A 21139-nucleotide genomic window follows, 5' to 3' on the forward strand; every position below is an offset into this window, starting at 1 on the left:
ATAAATGCAGTTCTGTTTCATAGTAAAAAACTTAAAATAAAAACTAAGTTAAATGCTTAAAATACTTTAACTTTTAAGCAGTCGTTTTTATAAATAAAAATTAAATATATCTCACTTCGATTAGTATCGTTTATGTTATATATATATATATTATAAAATGCAGTATATAAAACAATCCAAAATTGCTGGATATTGTTCTCCAAATATATCAGTCGTCCTTTTTTCCAAAATTATGCTCTCGAAAGATTTGCTATGTGATTTAATTTGCTTAAAGTATGATTTTCTCACTTATAACTAAGTTAAGACTACAACTGCATAGTTAATTATAATCGATAATTGTTTTTTAAATAATATTTAATATTTATATTGCTTCCCGCAAGTATTAAACTATTCGGCACCATAAATACTTTTGACATTTTTAATGGCGTCTTCTAATGTTTTCATATTGCAACTTTTTCTTAAATAATGATGCTCCTGTCTCTCCTCAAGCATCTTAAGTAATTACTTATTTGTTCTTCTTTTAAAAAAAGGTGGTATATATACGTTTTTTTCCAATCTCATTAGTCGTAGTTCTTAAAATTGTAGTCCGTGTCGTCCAGCAATGCCACTTTCGTATAATTTGCAAAGAGATTCTGTTCGCGCAGTTGGTAGAATAGTCGATCCTGTAGAGCTGGTGTGTCCACCATAGGCAGATGTTGTACCAATGCCATCACTTGTGTACGCTTGTTGTTTTCGGCGTCTCTGGTAGATATATGTCCATATTGCTATTACTGATAATTGGGCAAGGAGGAATACAGTTGTTGCAACAATGAGTCCTGTTGTAAGAAATATTAAAAAATTTTGAAATTAACAAAAAGAATAAGGATTTTAAAGATAAAAACTATCAACAATATTGACTAGATTGAATCTGTGCTAAGTAATTTAAATAAAAATCTTGAAAATTAAAATTTTTGAAAAGAATTTTAAAATTTGTAGATTTGTTAAAAAATTCGTATAATTACATTCTCTTATCAATCTATGACTTGAATTAAATTATATAGATTTAAACCATTTAATTAGGGTTTTCACCTTCTGTTTTTTCTAATGTTTTTCCTCTAAGATTATTCTTAAGTACTAGGTACTTGCACATTCATATGTATATACTTCATATGTATGAAGTATATGAAGTACTTGTATTTGCCAGCACCTGTTTTTAATATTCTAATATCACAATATTATTGTGAAGTATAGGCTCTGTGATTTTTATATTTATTAAATGTTAAGGCAAGAAATTCATGGCCAATAAATATCATAATTAAAAAGTTATCTATCTTTTATCGCACTATAGTAGTATATTATTCTTGTCACCATATATTGTCTTCAGATCACATCATAAATTAGTAGTTGCAAATGTTTGTTTCTATAAAATATCTTTGATCCAATAAAAGTGTTTAACTTCTTTAAAAAAAATCATTTTTAGCTCAGAAGACTGCACTGGGCAATACCTCTGCTTTTACCAGCAATAAATAATTTTTTCCAATTTTTTTTAAATTTGTTTTCTATTTTGTTCTTTAACGACCTTAACACTATCGATATCTGTGAGCTGCCTAGCACTTCTTACTCCCCCGCATTTTACGCCACTTGTGCTTACCAATTGCATTAACGCAGAACCCTTGTGTAGCGTCATTAGAGATGAAAACGGTCTCTCCGCTGGTATCGTATGCGGATGTTTTGGTTTGCTGTTGCTTATCGAATCCAAATTTGTCAGTGATCTGAATTGATTGCACTAAAAGCATATCGTCCTGGCTGGGTTTTTTTGTTGTCTCACGACGAGATCGTTGTCGAGTGTTGCCAATAAATGTTTCTATTCGATTAGAAAAAAAAAATAGGAAAAGAGGAAGAAATAAAATAAAATAAAATTTAGTTTTATTGAAAATCGTGTAGGCGATAGTGACGAAAGTTACTTTAAATGATGAAGACATAAAATAAAACGTCATCATTACGAAAATTTAAGTACAGAAACTTTGCCCGCGGCTATTGCAAGCAATTTACAAAAATAAAAAAACAAAATAGTATGAACACATAACTTCAAGGAAGCGAGTAAATCGTGATAATGACAGTGTATCGACATGGCATCAAATATCAAATCTCAAACTTAAATCTTTTGTTTTTGTATTTCTTTAACTCTTATTTGTGCCACCTTCACTCACCTGTTGCGTTTAATGAACGCCTTCTTCTGCGTCCGTACGAAGTCAGCGATTTGAGTTCAGCACTGAAATCATCTTGGTCGCATTGTACGGGCTCACATGTTGGCATGCATGGTGTGACCAAAGCGCGGAATTGCACAACTTCAGACGATGGAAATTTGAAGGCATCAAAGTGTGACAACAGCACCTTACCAGATAATGAACTCTTGTTAATTGGTCCCATGATGAAGTGATCTGTTGGGCAACCCCTTGAGTCAATAAGCGTTATTTCAGCATTATCACCACCATCCATAGCCACAAGTTCGCGTACGAATATTTCATAAGGACTTTGCTCGTCAAGTATTTCAAATTTAAGTGCTAATGGATCGCCAACTTCAGCTGAACGCATAACATCTGAACCATCGCGTGATGTTATTTTCATGATGACATTAGGTGAATCGACTATTACTTCTTCTGATAGTGCTGGTTCTATATCACCCTTAACATCTAAGTCAACGTCATTCGTGACAGATTTGTTAGTTAAATCATATTGACAAGTAACTGCTAATCCCAAATCTGATGATGTCACAATTGTGTCATGATGTTGTATGACAACATCGTTAACATAGCGCCCTGAACCGCTTTGACGTACATTACACTCTAAATCTTGGTAGCCCATGCGCAATTCAAAGTCAAGTGCTGTCTTGACATCCACCGCGCAAGATTTTGGTGAACCCTTCGCATACACTTTGCCGTCGAATAGTTTAGAAGTTCTGATACGTGCGATCATATCACCTGCACCGCACTCTATTGTGACATTGTAACAAGAAGAGAGTTCATATGTAGATGCTTCCGGTACTTCTAAGTAAGGGTCCTCTACATCGGCTAATGTTGCTCGGCTATGATGAGATAGACGGCAGACCATATCACCAGTATCACCATAGTCATATGAGTGACATCTATTGTGAAATATAATTAGAGACTTGAGTTTTGTACTAAATGCTAGCGAATATATTTTTAAAATAAGCTGAGGTTTAATCTTATTACTTATAATAGTAGCAAGAATTTCTATTCGTGTATTTAACACTTATATTTATTGATATGTAAGAAACTTAATACCGATCTTATAATACTAGTTATTAATTCTATATTCTTTTCTCACTTACCTGTAAGGAGAATTTAAACATAAATCACGACACTCTTCTATACTACCCACGTCCTGATAAACAGAGTCAACGGTCTTCAAAATTCGACCGGACAAACGTTTGAATTCGCACAATTTATTTGGCTCTTCGGCGCAATTATTTTCCAAATAATCGATATCATCCCGCGGTTGGAATGCACTCGTACCGGCCAAAGTGATGCGATCCATTTCGGAGAGTTCACAAGTATTCGTATTGCGATAATAGTTTGCTGATCTGTAATGATAATTTAAAATGGTTAAAATATTTGTTGTTGTTGTTATTGTTGGTGCTGCAGATATCGAATTGCAAAATTGTTTATCTGCAAATCGCAAATGTTGTAGCAACATAACCTAAAAATGTCACACAATTACAAAAATGTTTATTACACATTGGTGGAACATTTCCAACGAGAACTTGTTGCAAACGTACTCGTATTAGCCTAAACAGGCAACACTAAACATGTGGCAACATTGGTGCAATGCCTAGCGCAACACGGCAGCACAAACAGGGACGTTCAATACGAAATTGGTTAAGTTTGCTCTTGGTAATGTTGCCACAATTGGATCAACTTTTATTGCTGCTGTTGCAGCAGTTGTAGCAGTTGTGTCAGTTGTGTTTTTGTTGTCAACAGCATTTATTTACGTCAATTAAAACAAAAATGGTAACGTTTATTGCGGCTTAAATTATTTCTGGCAATGGAATTTTATTGCAACAGTTTTAAGAGGCTTTAATATTTTGCCAATCGGCAGATAGCATCACTGTCTCTAACTCAGTTCTCAGTTGACTTGTTGTAGCAACTATTGCTATTGGACGATTTTGTGGCATTGCTTAAATGATATGTCGATATGTGTGTGGTCCTTGTGTTAAATAAGCGATCTAATCGCGTTGGTGTTGCATACTTAATGAAGCATCACTTGGTTTGGTTTGTGGCACAACTGCTGACAATTTTGGGCTCTCTTTTCGAGGAATGAACTGAATTTGTTTGAATTCTTGAATTTATTTAATTGCTATTATTTTAAAGTACAGCTTATTTATTTTTACGATTTCTTATTTAGAAATTCTATACTGAGATTTTATGATCTCGCATTAAGTTACTTAATTTGAAGTTCTTGCACAAAGCAATGATTAAAGATTTTCCTAAATTAAGTATTAACTTTTATGGAGCTAATAAAATTTGTATAAAAAGATATTGTGTTCCATTATTATTTCACATAAAGACTATAGTTATTTTTAATTTCATTTAATTTATAAAATATAAACAGTAAAGAAGAATATAATACTTTTGGAAAAGAACATAATCCGAATTTAAACAGAAATCTGTTCTTATAAGTTCAATCATGTTACGAACAGAGTTAATTTAATGCTGATATCTTTTTCTATAATATATTGTCTTTAGTTTTTCACTTGTAGCTATATTGACAACCAAAAGTTGGACTGTAGTATGATTTTTTGTTTATATTGAAAAATAACATTGATAATTTTGGCTAATAAAACGATAATTTGTACTATGGACTAGTGCTGTTCATATTATTCGAATTTTTTTAAAAGTCGAAGTTTTTAGATTATTCGAATATTCGTATTTCAACGAAGTCTTCGAAGTTGGAAATAAATTCGAATTTTTTGTAAATTTTTTTTCTCGAAGTCTTCGAAGTTCAAGTGCAGTGAAAAACTTCGAAGACTTCAAAGACTGTATCACACAAATTATTTGAGGGATGAAAGCATTTCGAATATTCGGATTCTTCGAATACTTCGTAAATTCGAATACGAACAGCACTACTATGGACAGACGTACAGTTGTCATTTTTACTCTAAAATTTATTTTCGCTCTGTATAATACATATATACATAGATTATAACTCTTGTTTTGTTAAACACATTTCTGGTATAAGGTAGGTAGTTGAATTGGAAAAAGTATCAAATCATCCTCAATTAATTAAGAAAGCCGTTTTCGAATCAGTGGACGCTTTAATAAATACAAATATCTGGGTAATATGAATGTTGGCAATTACACACAGTGAATTAAATGATGAAGTGCTTAAAAACTAAAGTCTAGTTATGGAAGACCTAGACATAGGCATAACGGAGGTTCTAGTGTCTCCTACTCGAGCAGCGGTAGACATGTTTTACAAGAGATTCGGCAGGTTCGCCAACCTGGCTTAATGCTGCCATGTAGTTCAGTGGCGTATTAGAAGCAATATTATCTTAGATACTTTTAATATATTTGTATGAATTAAGTTAGTTGTTCTACATTCTGGTTGCCTTGAAACTGTTTTGGACAAAATGCAGTTACAGACATTAATTTTGGAGTCTTACCTTTATATTCCCACAATTCATTGAGGAACCATTTACAATATAGAATAATAGAGAAATGAAAGATATATATTTCAAGCATAAAACGTCTTGTCACTTATATATCCTTATGATGTTACTACATATCATAACTACTTATTCTTATACATCATACTTTATAGTTTTTGTCGGCATATTTAAAAGTCATTTCACAGAAATTTTTAAAATAATTCTTAATCTTCCGTCAGAATGTATAATTTTACAGATAAATCAGCTAAGAACTTACGTGCTGTTAATACAGTTTAATGTATTGCATTGCAATAAATTATTTCATAATTGCATTTATCTTAAGTAAAAATTATTAATATTAGAGCTCAGATACCGCTAACTCGTATTAATGCGGGCGTTAAAAATCCATACCGCTTCACGTTCAATGGCACAATCACTTCATGTTAACACGAATACGTTCGCGTCTAATTTGAATTTAATTATAAATTATTAAAAGCGAACTGAAGTGAGTCATTGCGTTCCAATGATCGCAATGAAGTACATGGGAACGGCGGCTAAAGACTTTGCAGTCGCCTGCGAATCTCTTTAAATTTATTGACTATTGCTGTCCACGAAAAAGTAGCCGAGCTAACGGATACTGGTCATGGTTAATAAAGAAAATCGACTCCAAAAATTAAAAGAACAAAAAAAAAACAAAAAACAAACAGCATTGCAGCAAAATTATAACGTGCAACTGAATAAGTAGCACATGCGCAATTGCAGCAACTGGACGGCGACTAAGAACAGGCACGCAACATGCAGCAGCCGCTGTAGAAGAAGATGCACTTCTGTAGACTGCGTCATTCTAGCGTTTACAATTGTTGCTGCGCTACCAAAAGTATTTCGTCGACTTTATCGGTTTTGAGTTATGATGGCGAAGATGATATTACCGCTTTTGCGTCGTTGCGGCAGTGTTTGAGTGTTGTTAAAATTCAAATGCATTTCAGCGAATGCGCCTACTTTTTTACATACGAGCGTGGCTGCTTTATGTACTGCGCATGTGCAACGTATTATCAGCAATCGTGATTTGTAATCCTGAGAAATATGTTGTTGATACAAATATTGCTACCAATATTATTTGAACGCAGTGGCGATGGCGATGTGCTGTGGTGTTATGTTGGTACACAATCTTGGAGAGATTCGTTATCGTTTCATTTTCATGCTTTCTGCTGGAGATCGCGAATGTGGCAAGGATGTCAGTTACGCTAGTGCGTTTCATTCTGGAATTTCAGTCGATCTGTTGCTGCTCTAATTGCCGCACGCTTTTCTAACGAATATAGTGTAGCTTCAGTTCTCTTACTAATGTTTGGTAGAAGATATTGGTAATTTATCTTACTTCCTAGAATTTTCGCACTAATTTATTGCATTTCCCATGTTTCGATGTTGCGAAATTTAATTTAAAGTTTGCTGAGGAGGCATGGCTTGGATTTAATATATAAGTGCAAATATTGACCAATATCTGATATTAAGCTGTTGCACTTGTTTTTTGTGGATTTAAGAATTAATTTAATAATATAGAGATGCTATTAGCAAAACAAAACATAAGTATAAAGGTAAAGTGTGGCACCAATAACCCTAAAAGGAATAAAATGAAACATTGTATGCTGTAATTGTTCTTCCGGCATAAAAATTTATCAGTAGCCGCGATCAACCTCGATCCACCTCGATCCACCTTTTGAATTGTTTGAACTCGTATAAAAATTTGTCATGAGCTTTGGATTTACATCAACTTTTTTTTTGTGCTTTTTTAAAACTGCATTTGCAACAAAAGTGCAATTTTATGCTTGTTGCCTAAAATCTGCTTCGATCTGCTTCGAGCTCATAAATTATCATTTACAATGTGCGGCTTTTTTGTTGCTGTTGATTTTCTTGATAAGAAGTCATCAACAATAAGAATTTTTGGGTTGGCCAAAAAATTGCTGACCATTTCATTTTTGCCATTGTTCTGCCAATCTTTTGCTGCAGGTTATTTTCAGTTGTGGTTGCTATGAAAGTTTTGAGGCATCCTTTAATTTTTTTGTCGATGAGGCGTTCCGTTCTGGTTTTGGTTTGGTCTGAGAAAAGTGACTGAATTTCGAAATTCCTTACAACGTTTTTATATTTTAATCTTTTGAGAAGTATTTATTCCTTCTTCCTTAATGACTTTTAAGGCGGTTGTGTAACAGTAATAAACAAAATCAGATTGTTAGTTGTTTACTCTTTTTTTAATTAAATTTAAAAATTTATTGTATTTAAAAAATGTACGAAACTTTCAAAAGACTATATTTAGTGAGTTTAGTGAAGGTTTATTGTACCCTTTTGGATGATTTAAATCTTCTCTTCTTTTGTTGCTTCGCATTTATCAATCTTTGATTAACAAAAACAAAATTTTTGCACTTAAACTAAAGTTTTAGTATCAAAACGTTCACTTAGATACAGTTGAAACGGGTTCAATAACCTTGTTTAAGAAGTAAACATTTTCATCAACAGTATCATTTAAGAATATTTTAGGATATTGGAATAGTTAAAATAAATACTAATATGAATATGTCTTTTCACATGTAGTACAGTTAAGGTCACAAGTAGAGCAGTGGTATTACAATGAATTTATAGGATCTGATTGAGTTGGTCATATATTCAATTAAATTAAAATTACATTGCCTTTGCATTACATTGATAGATTAAAACCGACATTGCCTATATACTGTAAATCTTTAAGAACAAAGTAGAAGTATGTCAGCCTGGGCCTGCGCTAACGTTACTTCCATATCTGAAATCTGAGAAAAAAATACCGGAACAACTGTAGAGTCACTGTCTAATTTTATCCAAATTCAGGCTTAAGTATATGTGCATCTCATTATTTAATTAACTTTATAGTATCTTCAATGTTGAAATTATTGAAATGCCTCTAGTTATCAACGTATCTGGGTGATTGTATAACGTCCAACCCTTTAACCAAAAATTAAAGAAAATTCGACCTGTTTTCACTTTTTCTTCCTACGTAAACATTATAGACTTAGTTCTTTATAGTATTGTTGGTGTGTGTAATCCACTTTTTTAAAGAATCAAATATGTTACAGTTGTTTTATTTATTTGTAATATAAATCCACTCTAATAAGTATGCCATATATCAGTGAATTTTCGAATATAAAAAAAACCTAAATTTTGAAATTAACGTTGGTTCCTTGGTGTTGTTGTTTTGATGGATGTATGAATGTATATTTGCACAATAAAAGTCAATGGGTTTGGAAAAGTCAAAAATAATCATCTGAGTATAAAAATGACTTTTCTAATTTTGTAATCGTCTCATTTAATCATCTTTAATCGCATCTTACTTTGATGTCACTGAAATGAATAAATATTACATTTCTGTGTATCTCTTTAATATACCATATATACTCGTAATATATTAACTCATACATTATATTTAGTGTCATATTTCAATTGTTTCAATTCTTTCAGCTTCTGGCACTTCCACCTGTCAAATCTAGAAGTTATTTACATTTTTCTTTACTAGTCTTTAAGAAGTGAAAATATTGGTCGCTTAACGAGGTGGCTTGAACTTCTCTTAACAGACTTAAGTAATTTACTTTCAAATCTGTAATACATTTATTTATAAGGCAGATCATGCTGGGTACATAAACATTTCTGAAATGCAGTAAAGAACAACTTATTTTTTATCCATTCAACATTCCTTAGTCAATGGATTTGAGTTGCTCATTCTAACTTGACAGTGTTTTCCTGTTACTATTTTTAACTTAAAAGCGCCATTTAGACAGGATATAAAGCAAGTGTCTAAAAAGGAAATATGAACACATAGTTTTTTATCTCATTTGCTTATTGTGTCTTGAGTAGCAAATAATAGCATCTTTTATGTTTGAATGTCTAGCCTCTGTTTAATGGGTTAAGTTACTTAAAGTTTGAGCAAGATTCTTACTATCTGATTTAAATCGTTTTTTATTGAAAATTTTTATTGAATTTACTGCCTTCAAAGCATTGCAAAATTATTTAATTTTGCTCCCATAATCCACTCTATTTTTACATCTGCCCTCTTCAGCATAACATTGAAATTTTATCCTTTATATTCTTATACACTAAAAGTCTAGATGAGTACAAATAGATTGTAAAATAGGAAAATATATTTTTGCTTCAATTTATTGCAATATTTATGAGTATCTCATTTATTTTGTATTGAATTTATCTTTCAATTGGCACTTGAAACCAGAAGCGTACCGCACCGAACCGAACCAGAGCTTGTTGAAGCTTTAAAATAGTTCATCTTGGTTTGGTATTGATCTTCTTGGATACATAAACTGCTTTTTGTTTTGTTCGCAACATTTTAATAGCACTGCCACAAGTGGCATTTATGTTACTGTTGGAAGGTGTTACTGTATGCAACACAGTAGCAGCAAATAACTACAATTTGTTCGCTAAAGCGGGTTTTCAACAAAATTAGTTAATCACGGTAGCAAATTCGAGAATGGAATAATAAAATTATGCAAGAATGTTGGGAAAAGCAGTTAAAAAATAAAAAATAAAAAATAAAAAGCAAAATGACTCCAAATAAATCATTCTTCAACATAATCCAAAAAAAAATCTATAACATTCAAGAAATATTAAGCAATGTAAAAAGTATTCGCGGTTCTTCCCATCACTGGGTGGTGTCAGTACCCATATATCTGGCAACAATAAACAGATTATGTTAAACAAACACGGTTTTGAAAGGTGACATTTCGGACTACATTGTTTTGTGAAGATAATTGTGTAAATTATGGCTCGTGTTAAAAGCCAATGGAATTTTCAAACTCGTGCACTTAGACCTACACGCAAGCTGTCACGAGGTAGCGGAGACATTGAACATTTAAATAGAGTACTATATAAATCAACGCAAAGAAATTTGATTGACCTAGTTGCCATCACTAAAACGCTGCTGAATCGCAATGAAAAGAAATCATTTTTAAAGATAATCATTAAGTGTGATGAAAATTGGATTAAATATTATAATATTTAGCGCACACAATAATGGTTTCAAAACTTTATCAACGGAAATAAGATTAAGCATTTTGTGCAATTGGAAGCGAATTGTCTATTATGAGCTACTCTAGTCTGGTACAATGGTTAGTTCGATTCTTTACTGTTCATAGCTCTTGATAGAAACAATCAAGAAGAAGTGAGCAGAATTGGCCAACATATAAGGATTTGTGTTCCATCATGATATGGCCAGACTACATAAATCTTTGACAACTCGAAACAATTTGACAGGATTTGGTCTAAAAGCTTTGATGCATCAACTTAACTTTATATTATTAATGAATGTTTTTTGAAATTTTAAATCTATACGAAATTAGTGTAAAAGGTTTTGAAATATTTAATTTTTCTGTCTAATTTCTATGCGATCAGAATTTAAAAAAAGAAATTAAATTTATTTATATTCTTTATTAGTATACCTATTGGGTTCTAATTTCAGTAGTACTAATTTTAATATAATTATAGTGAATAAAGATAAAAAAACAGTATATGTAAATTGAGTGCTTTTAAATCTAAAACCTTAGGATAAAATCTTAGGATTTAATTCAGATACTCAGCATATTCATTAATTTTACAAAGGGTTCGTTGACAGTTACTGTCGGTTAGAAAAACAAGCCGAGGGATTGAATATATTACATTTAATAACTTTTCATTAGCTGAAAATTTACAGATGACATAAGTTCAATGTATTTTAAACATTTGAAAAACTCACTTTCTGTAGGAACTCAGACAGTTAAATACACATCATTCCTCTCCCTAAACTTTCGTATAATTAAATCTTCGAAGTAATTTTAAACTATCTATAGCTTAACAACAACACAATACGACAACAAGGGTAGGGATCACCCTATAAACCGAACTTAACAAAAAAACTAACTGTGAAAAGGCAATTTTTTAATATACAAAATCGTGTGTGTGCTTTATATAAATTTTTCTATAAATTTCCAAATGCAGCAAATTAGCATGAAGCTTATATTGCTTAACTGTTAAAATTAACGCGTTTTTCTTAAATCCACATTCTGGAAAGTACTTTTTCCAATTCTATGTAATAGAGTTTTTATCTTCATAATCAAAGGTCACAGAACGAAATAAATCTCTGAGTTGGAATTGCTTTTGCTTTAAGTTGATTACCCATTTTAGCTTTTTAACCTAGAATCAAACTCAATTTATGTAGTATTTCTGCCATACAAATAATTTGCAACATAACATATACACTAAGCAATAATTTATCTGTTGCAACAACAAAGGCAAAACACCTACAAGGCATAAGCAGGAGTTCTATTGGAATAGAAAAAAAAAAAAATAAGAAACAAAAAAAAACTGCATTGAAAAAACTGTTAATGCAACAAATTATGGCTTTATTACTACACAAATTATTCGAAAAGAATTGCATTCTGAGTGCATTTGTTAAGAGCGCGATGCTACCGCAGAAATACAGAAATATAGAAATGCAGAAATGTAGCACTTAAAATCAATTGAAATTGCGAAATCAAAGTAACAGTCCAACAGTGCAACAGTGCAATCCTGATATATGGGAGGAGGTGCATACCAGCCTAATGCTGAATGTTATTTAAAACTAATTTATTTCAACAAGCAAATCGAAAGCAACAGAACCATTAAAAATAAATTCGAGCAGTTCGGCACACTCAAATAATCAGAAATAAGACCTGAAGCGGTCAGTTGTGGACATAGAAACATACAATCCCCCTATAGGCACAGTTATCATTAAACACCTCGATTTGATGCAATCAACTGCATTACCAAATACCGATAGCGATCGCCGCAGCTAATAAAAGCCTTGCCAGCGAGCAAACCTAGTAGCTTCAAAACACATTAACAATGGCCAATAGAAGAAATGGTTAAAATGGCTAAATGAGAAAAGAATACGAAATCGGCAACAATTGCTGATGTTGTTGTTGTCGTTGTTATTGTTGTAATTTTTCTAATATGCAAGCAAGCACACACAATTTAGGCATGCTCTCCTCCTTCCAACCTTGTTGCACTGTTGTAATAGCAAAAAATATATAGGCCAACTAAAAGGTTACCGATTGCAGCCGCGCTTCTCAAGGTGGTTCGTAGTGGCTTACACAATGATATTCCGCCAACGCATTTATTGAGTTGCCATTCCTGTGTTTGAAAATCAAATCAGTGAAAAAAATATTTAAAAAAAATAAAATAAAATAAAATGTTGTAATGGAAATAACTGTTCTTGTGGCTTACTGCTCCTGTCGCTGGAATTGACTTTTGCGTACTGTACAATGTATCATGCTGCATGCGGCATCCAACATCCATCGACAGCTTCTATCGGCTACATTTTGCTACCAAACTCCATTTAAAAAAGCTTCGCGCTTTCAATCGATTGCATATTATCAGCAATTTTATTATAAATCGACTGAAATGATTTATTGAATTTTTTTAGCAGCCGTAATACAATGGCTTACCGCGGTGGGTGAAGAAGTGCGAATTGGCTTTAACGTATTTGAATAGCCTTGCCAGAAAAAAACTTATAAAACGACCGTTAACTGCACAATTGCTGCATTATTGGATTGGTAAAAGAGTATAATCCCAGAAATATTGATGCGATCACAGTCATAGAAATGCACAGTTTGATTAAAAGAAGAATTTTATGTATATGGACGACTACTTTAAATACAATATTATAGATTTAATGAATTCTATAGGTCTTCTAATATATCAACAGTAGAACGTCGCTACGATCTTTTTAGAAATTAAAAATATATAAAGAGAACAATTTATGGAAGAATACGAGTATAAAACTTTATATACATACAACTTAAAAGTTTAGGTTGATTTTGCTACTGCTTTCGTTATTATACCTAATCAGGTAGATAGGTTGGCGAAGTCTAAGAAGGTCGATTTTTCTAAAGCACTTTATATTTCACATTCTTTGTAATGTATGGGAGAAACCAATTGTCTTGCTGAATGTTGGTATTAAGCTTATTTCTAAACTGGAGATGATACGGATTCATTTACGTAATAGCGTGTTATATGCTATAGTCTTGCCATTTATATATATCTAAATTGTGTCGAAACCTATTTTAGTGCATGCTTCTCACATACTAGTATTATGATTTGCAGAAGTTGTGATGGGGTTCTATAGTTTAGCCCATGAGTATCGACATTATTTTATAAATTTCCATTTTATTTCCTCTAATTAAGTTTAGAACTAGATAAGGTGTTATATTGTTCTTAACATTGATGCTTTAAAAAGATTTGACCAATTCTTGTTGATTTGTGTTGGAAAGTCATAATGAATTTATTTGTGCCCAGTAGAATTTTGAGTTCATTTTGTAGATTGAAAGTGGTATGTGATATTTATCATTTTTAAGATATTTAGGGAGTTTTGACTGCTGGGTTTTTTTTGTAGCAGATTTTTCTCTTTGTTCATACCGGTTGATAATAAAAATGTGCCCTATATAATTTGTTTTTTTATTTACTTGTATAAATAATCACTTCCTGTTTGTATATACGCGCAATTCACATTAACTTCTACTGAAACTTCTACTCAAAAAAAACATGATTTTATTAAACATAAAGAACAAATTTAATATGAACTAATTGATAAGATGTTTTTACTGCAAAAAATCATCTGAGGAAATCGATTACGTGATCAATTTCTTAAACCAGTTTCCAATGGCGGTACTTGACTCGATATAATTAAATTATGAATTGCATAATATTTTTTTGCATCGAGTTTAAATTACGCATAAATGCATGCAACATGATATGCGAAAAGGAAGAATTTAGATTTCAGAAACAACATAAACAACAGACACATTTCCTTGACCGATCAAATAATTGTCACAAACCGCGCAGACTTCAAGAACCTGCATCTCTTCCTGTCGTACCCAGAAACCAACTCAACTCACAGACACGTTTACCACGATATGAGAGTTGAATTTTAATTTGCATGCTGCCGTCGAAACGCTTCAGAAGTAATCATAACAGTACACGTACTACTTTGTAGCTTCTTTCACATTATCTTATCGACAAGGCAAAGAGCTCTTAACTATGTCAGTCAACATGTTTTCATATCTTAATCACAGGAAATTTGCGGTTCTCACCAACTCCAATGCTAATTTGATGGCAGGCAAAAAATTCAAATGCAGTGCAAGGCCTATGAATGAAAGGTTAAAATCTTAATGAAATCTCAGTGAGGCACGCAGGTGATTAAATGCTATCGACAGTGGATTTCTTGTACAACAACACTTTAGCACAGTAATTGCTGTTATCACGTTAATAGGTGAGAAGGTGTTCAACTAGGAATTTTGCGCCTTCATGAGGAAAGCACTAAGAAGTGTATCTGCGTATCTGCACATTTAAACGATATTTTTTTAACAGCATTTCAAAATAGTTTCTTTGTTTTAATGGAGAGTCCACATATTGATCAACACAATTACAGCAGAATTTTGCTTTGATTTTTTTCACTTACCGGCATGTGAATTCATTTTCTCCCAAGCACAATTCCAAGCAATCACGTCTCGATGTCACTGGCAGGCTGCGTCTTGCATGTCCATTCAACTTGTAGCCCTGCACACGATCCACACACCAGGCACGTGCGCATGGACGTACCCCCAGACATGTTTTCTGCGCATAAATGGTGAAGACTGGGAATTGAGATTTGGTCAGTGCACCTGTACGATGAAGATATTTGAAATATTTATTTATTAAATATTATTTTGATTCTTTATAAAGTATTATGAAATATTTTTAAAATTGTATCTTATAAATCAAAATTACTTTGTATCTGCCAAAGTTCGAATCCGAAATGAAAATTTATTATTGTTTAATGGCAAAAATTACTACTGCGGCTACTGTTTGTCCGGTACGAAGGTACGAAGGCACAAAGGCAAATGCCCAGCTAAAAGCGAACAGAAAAATGGAGCTAACAACTTAGCAGTCTGACTAATTCTATGTTAGCTTCATTAGAGGTGTTGTTAGTCTTTAGACATGGAAAAAACCGTTCGAAACTACAAATTAAAATGTTTTTCGGCAACGAGCTTTCAATTAATTTTAATTCACGCTGCGCCCAAATTTTTTGTGCTGTTTGGATTGCTAGAAGCGTAGCTTAACGCGTAAATTAGCTGAAATTCGTTTTGCCAATTCATTGGGAATTGAAGTCCCAGTCTTCTCAACTTTTGCGTATAAGTATAAGTCATTGCAGCAACAAAAATATTTATTTCATGGCATGAATTGTAACACCTTGTCTTATTATTTTATAATGATTTTCGATTAACTTCAACTATTTTTATGGGTTTGTAGTGTATATGAACTTGAATTTATTGTTATTCTGAATATCTGATGTATATAAAATATCGCTAACAAAGGCGTAATACATTAAGTAATTTATACTTGTTTACGTGGGTATAGTATGTTATAAATTTAATTTACATTAAAATTTAAGATATACCTTCTGCTCTAAAAGTATCCGGATTTTGTTGTTTGTTAATTACTCCTTAAGTAATAGACCTCTTTCAAAAATCTTTTTGTTATATTGGTATACCCTTTCTTGATATATGGTACAAACTTGAACGCCATCTGTCAATTAGTTTGTTTACAACAGCTGTTAATGTGAGACTACCTCAAGTGCATTTAGCGACTATTCGCCAGATCTGGCGCTGTGCGACTTTTTCCTCTTCCCGAAACTCAAATTGCCCCTTCGTGGTAAGCGAGTCGATTGAATCGGTAAAAGAGAATTCGCCGAAGGAACTAAATGCCATATCTGCATGGGCCTACGAAAAGTGTATGGAAGATTGGGTTAAGCGTTGGCATATGTGTATCGCTTCAGAAAGAGCATATTTTGAAGGAGATAAAATAAATTTGGAATAAAACTTAAATTTGTGTGTTTTATTCACAAAATCCGGGTACTTTTTGAGCTGGAGGTAACACGAATAGTGTTATAAGGTACAAAAATTCATTTCTAATAATTATTATTCAATAAAATTTGTACTATCCATCATTTGTACTATCCATCGCCTGTTGCACTAAAGAAAGCACCATTTATCTTGCTTTCTTTAAATGGAGTATTAATTCTTATATCTTTCTTATTTTATTCATTTTTTTACTGAATGAGTACTCTCTTTATATATTGGAAATAATTTTCTTCCTATGTGATCTTGCATGTTATTAATATTTAAATATATCATATTCTCTTTTTTGAAAATAGCCGGTTTATCAACCACAGTTCTATTTTTATACAAAAGATACACTTAACTGTATTATGTTGGACTATTATATTTTCACTCAAGAGCTGATGCAAGAATAATGCAAGAATATTTTGATATCTTAACTGAAAAATATTGTCAACACATATTTTAATCAACGATTCATCCACATATATGCGTATGCGTCTGAATAATACCGCTGTGCATTTATAATTATTCATTAAGACCTATTAGCCACTGTAGCCTATATAATAATATTAAGTGAATTCCTCATAATCTGTGCTGCCCATGAGGCATGTAATTGCAGACATTCTCTGCTGTACTTGTAGCTACGGCTACAGCTCATTTTCGAAATATCTTTAAATAATTATGTCTTCGTTAGCTGTCTTAACCTATAACTAATATTTAATGTAAACAAAACCAACCTGGTAATTTATCTGCATTTGCTGAGAATAGCACACATAAGCCAGTTTCATAATTAACCGCATGACAAGTTTCATTGCTCTGACATGCCTCCAAACAATCAGTCAACATCAGAGTGCCTGGCAACGAGTCCAACAGCTTACCCGGTGCTGAGAAAACATATCTGCAATGAGATGAATAAACATAAATTGAACATTATTTGCTGAGGAATAAATCTGTAAGATACGTGTTAGCTGCCTCTTTGCCTCTTTGCCTCTACTTCTTAACTCCTAATTTAGTTATTCTTATATACATATATATTTTTTTTTGCGCTGTAATGCATAATTAAAGTAAATTTAATTTGTGTAATTGTAACTTCGTTTGTTGAGTTATGATTGATAATGTCGTGGCTGTGAGTTGTGGTTACTTGTATGCTCTTTCAGCAGTTGTCTTTGGACAACTGTTGGTCTCTGGTATTTGGGATGTTCTAAGTATAATTAATAAAATAACTGCACAGCATTACATGACGAACTGAAATTGCCATTGCCTGTGTGGTCTACATAATCTTCAGGAAACAAACGGTAAATACATTAAATTCTTATTAAGTAAAAGCTGTACTTCTATCATTTAATTAGTCAATGTCAATATTAATGGGTCCGCTATGAAGGAGTAGGATGAAGTACATTTCCTTTCAGATAAAGCTAGTTGATTTTGAATTGGCTACTTTATTATTTGTCTGGTTTTTCATTGGAAATAGTTTACACCGATTTCTGTTTCTGAGTAGATAAAAAGTTATTTTATATTTGAGAAAGGATAGCAAGCCAGTTTAAGTTGTATATTTGTTGTTATAAAATATAACATTATGAAATATAACATATGAAATATAAATATATAAAAATATTTATCTCCTAAAATTTGTTGTAAAAATATTCTTAACTATTTTTTATCTTCTTCTTGCAGGTAAGCTCCAAATCCAAAACTAACATTTTGTTATTGGTAATGGCTACATGGCTACATGGCGAAGTTACTGTAGCCATAATGTGTACTCATAAATTAGATGTAACTAGTTTTCTTACGTATATGGTAAAGTATGCATTTGTATCTCTATAATGTAAGTGGACATAGTGCTACTCCATTACGGATTTGCAATTTGTCCTTTTAGCACATACACGCAACTATTTTCGTCAAAGTATTTAAAACTTGTGTTGCAGCATCATTGCAGCAACATATGTTGTGAGTTTTTATGACTCCTAAGGGATTGTAGGCTGTCGCTTAGTAGAAAAGAGTTATTGCTGCAATTTCTGCGAATCGACTTTTTATTGAAGTGAAATAACTTTATGATTGCAGATTGCAAAAAAGTGTTAAAAGAAACTTTCATTGTAAGTGGAAAAAATCTGTGTAATAAAGCAAAGAGATGGCTTTTATAATTTATGTCGACCATAACAAATTTTATTTAAAAAAATCGTCTGTGTTTATCAGTATATCGTATTAAAATAGTATTAGCAGATAGGAAGTCTGTTAAAGAGAATTTCTATTTTTTCTAAATAGATTTTTTAACTACTATCTTCTCTCAAACTATACTATTCTTTCCCTACCTTTGCAAGTCATTTGATTTGACATTTGACAAAAATTTTATTTATAAAATTAAAATAAAAATAATTTTGAGTTCGTTCTGATTATTTTCATCTTTTCTGCTCTTCTCCTTTAATTTTAATGCATATCATCTCCATTATGGGCTTTATTATTAAAACTTTAATGCTATTATCATTGTGGCAGCGATTGTAATGCCGCTAATAATGCCACTTCTCTATTGAGAGCAGATTTTGTTTTTATTTATTTGGTGCCTTCCAGCTGCCACGTAGCTTTTGCATGCCTTGTTCGGCACTTGGCAAGCTGCACAGAAGTTATAAAAATAGTTCTTTAATTCTTTAGAAAACATCGGATAATTAGTATTACCTTTTTGGTCGCTTGCTTTAGATTACCAGTTTATGATGTGTATTAGCTTTGCATGCTTGCCGAGATACGTGCGAATATGTTTGCTCTAATTTACATTCAACTTATGTTAACTAAGATAGATTATGGATGAAGTTGAATGTTCACTTGATTGGAAATTGTAGAGGATTTGTAGAGAAGCTCCTTCCTTGCACAGAGAACAAGACTGCTAATTGTAATTGAAATTGGCTTTGCGAATGTGTATCTTAAATTGAACAGCAACCGAGTTGCTTTAGCATGTTTAGCACCTTTTTTTTTTAATAGGGTTTTTGTGCTTTTTAGTTTTTAGTTCAGTTCTTTTCTTGATATACTCGTACATACCTATATTTATTGCTAGATGGAATTACCAACAAATATGCTTTGCAAAATTTAATGGTTCACATCATATCATAGAAGCAGTAGCAGTAAAGTATATACTCTATTCAATACTCCATTAAAAACTTTAAAATTTAATCTGGATATATACAAATAAGTGAATGAAGAAATAAAAGCCAAAATTTCGTCTTTCTTTATTTTTACTATCAATTTTTAAATATTAAGGTCCTGAGATATTTTATTTCTTTTTATTAGGAATTTCGATTTTGAGCTACGGTATTCGATCTACGGCATGTTGTTACTAACTTGCAGAATAATATTGTATTTCGTTGCACGAATCTAGCATTTGATCTGATCTGCATTGAAAAAATACATACATTTTTAAGAATATCTTTAGTTAGGGGTACTATGCTCAAGATGTTGTAACTTTCATTCATGGACTTATATATGCACTATCAGAAAAGTGTTCGTCCTTGTCAATAAGATTTATTAAGGTAAAAAGGTTAAAAGTTTTCTTGTCAAACTCTGTCGTAAAGATATACGAAGTATTTATTGTTTTTATAATAAACTCTAGGCATCCAGGAATAAAATTTTCCAAAATTAAAAAACTATTTTAAGCTACAATAACATCCGAACCCATTTAAGTGCAAGCACATATTTGTTATCAAATAATAGGATATTCAATTGATCTATGAATTAGGATATATAGGATATAGGATATATAGACATAGTTTTTTTTATTTTTTAAGCTAAGCCATCATCTTTGCACTTTAGCGAGTATTTTAGGGGTATAATAATCAAAATAATCTCTTCAAGTTTCTGCAGAACTAGATAAATAAATATTGAGAAAAATATTGGATTATGATGATTTGGATTATGATTATGTATTTGATTGCAATGTAGATTGTAGTGTAGCGCACTGTTGATAACTCTATTGCCGAAAATATCGTTTTGTTTATTTTACCTTCATGTTTTGTATGCAATGTGTTGACATAAAAAATATGATGTTCTTAGGTTGCTGATGATGATGAAAATTGTTGAACTAATATTTGCTTAAGCAAAATATAATGACAAAACTAATAATAGCAGCAGCAGCAACAACATAAACAGCAACTCACCTAGTATTATTATCGCTTAGTGCATTATACTTGTCTGGTATTTAAACTATAAATTAAAGTGAAAAATAAACACAGAAACAGAAAAACTATAAAAATCCTCATTGGCAGGGACCCCACACTGCTCAGGCATAGAGAATGAAGCGAATTCAGTTTAATGGTGTAATGGTTGTATCAGTACTGTGTGTATGTATTTACCTTAATTAACACACTTACCCTGTTATAATTTCGAATCCAACCAGATCTGTTTCACATTCATCAACACCAATGCCGTCGACTGTACTCGACGAACTATCATCGTGTTCCAAATCATGAATATCAATGCCTGTTGGCGTTTCTTTTTCTTCCTTCAGTAATTTATTCTCGAATGTTATAGCGTCGGCGGCAGGCTTTACAGCTCCTGTAGCGCCTATTTCACCGGCTGTTGCAGATGCAGA

The 21139-nt window shown here is 32.1% G+C and overlaps 1 protein-coding gene across 1 annotated transcript; it reads right to left on the reverse strand.

Moving 5' to 3' along the window:
- Window positions 1–158: 158 nt before the first annotated feature.
- LOC119676115 lies at window positions 159–21139 on the reverse strand (the record flags this gene model as incomplete). Its single annotated transcript, XM_038087343.1, has 7 exons — window positions 159–815; window positions 1631–1843; window positions 2190–3124; window positions 3332–3583; window positions 15147–15348; window positions 17304–17464; window positions 20919–21139. Coding segments are annotated over 7 exons (2226 nt in total), but the record flags the coding sequence as incomplete, so codon positions are not given.

Source organism: Teleopsis dalmanni, chromosome 2, assembly GCF_002237135.1.
Source record: "Teleopsis dalmanni isolate 2A chromosome 2, ASM223713v2, whole genome shotgun sequence".
Lineage (NCBI taxonomy): Eukaryota > Metazoa > Arthropoda > Insecta > Diptera > Diopsidae > Teleopsis > Teleopsis dalmanni.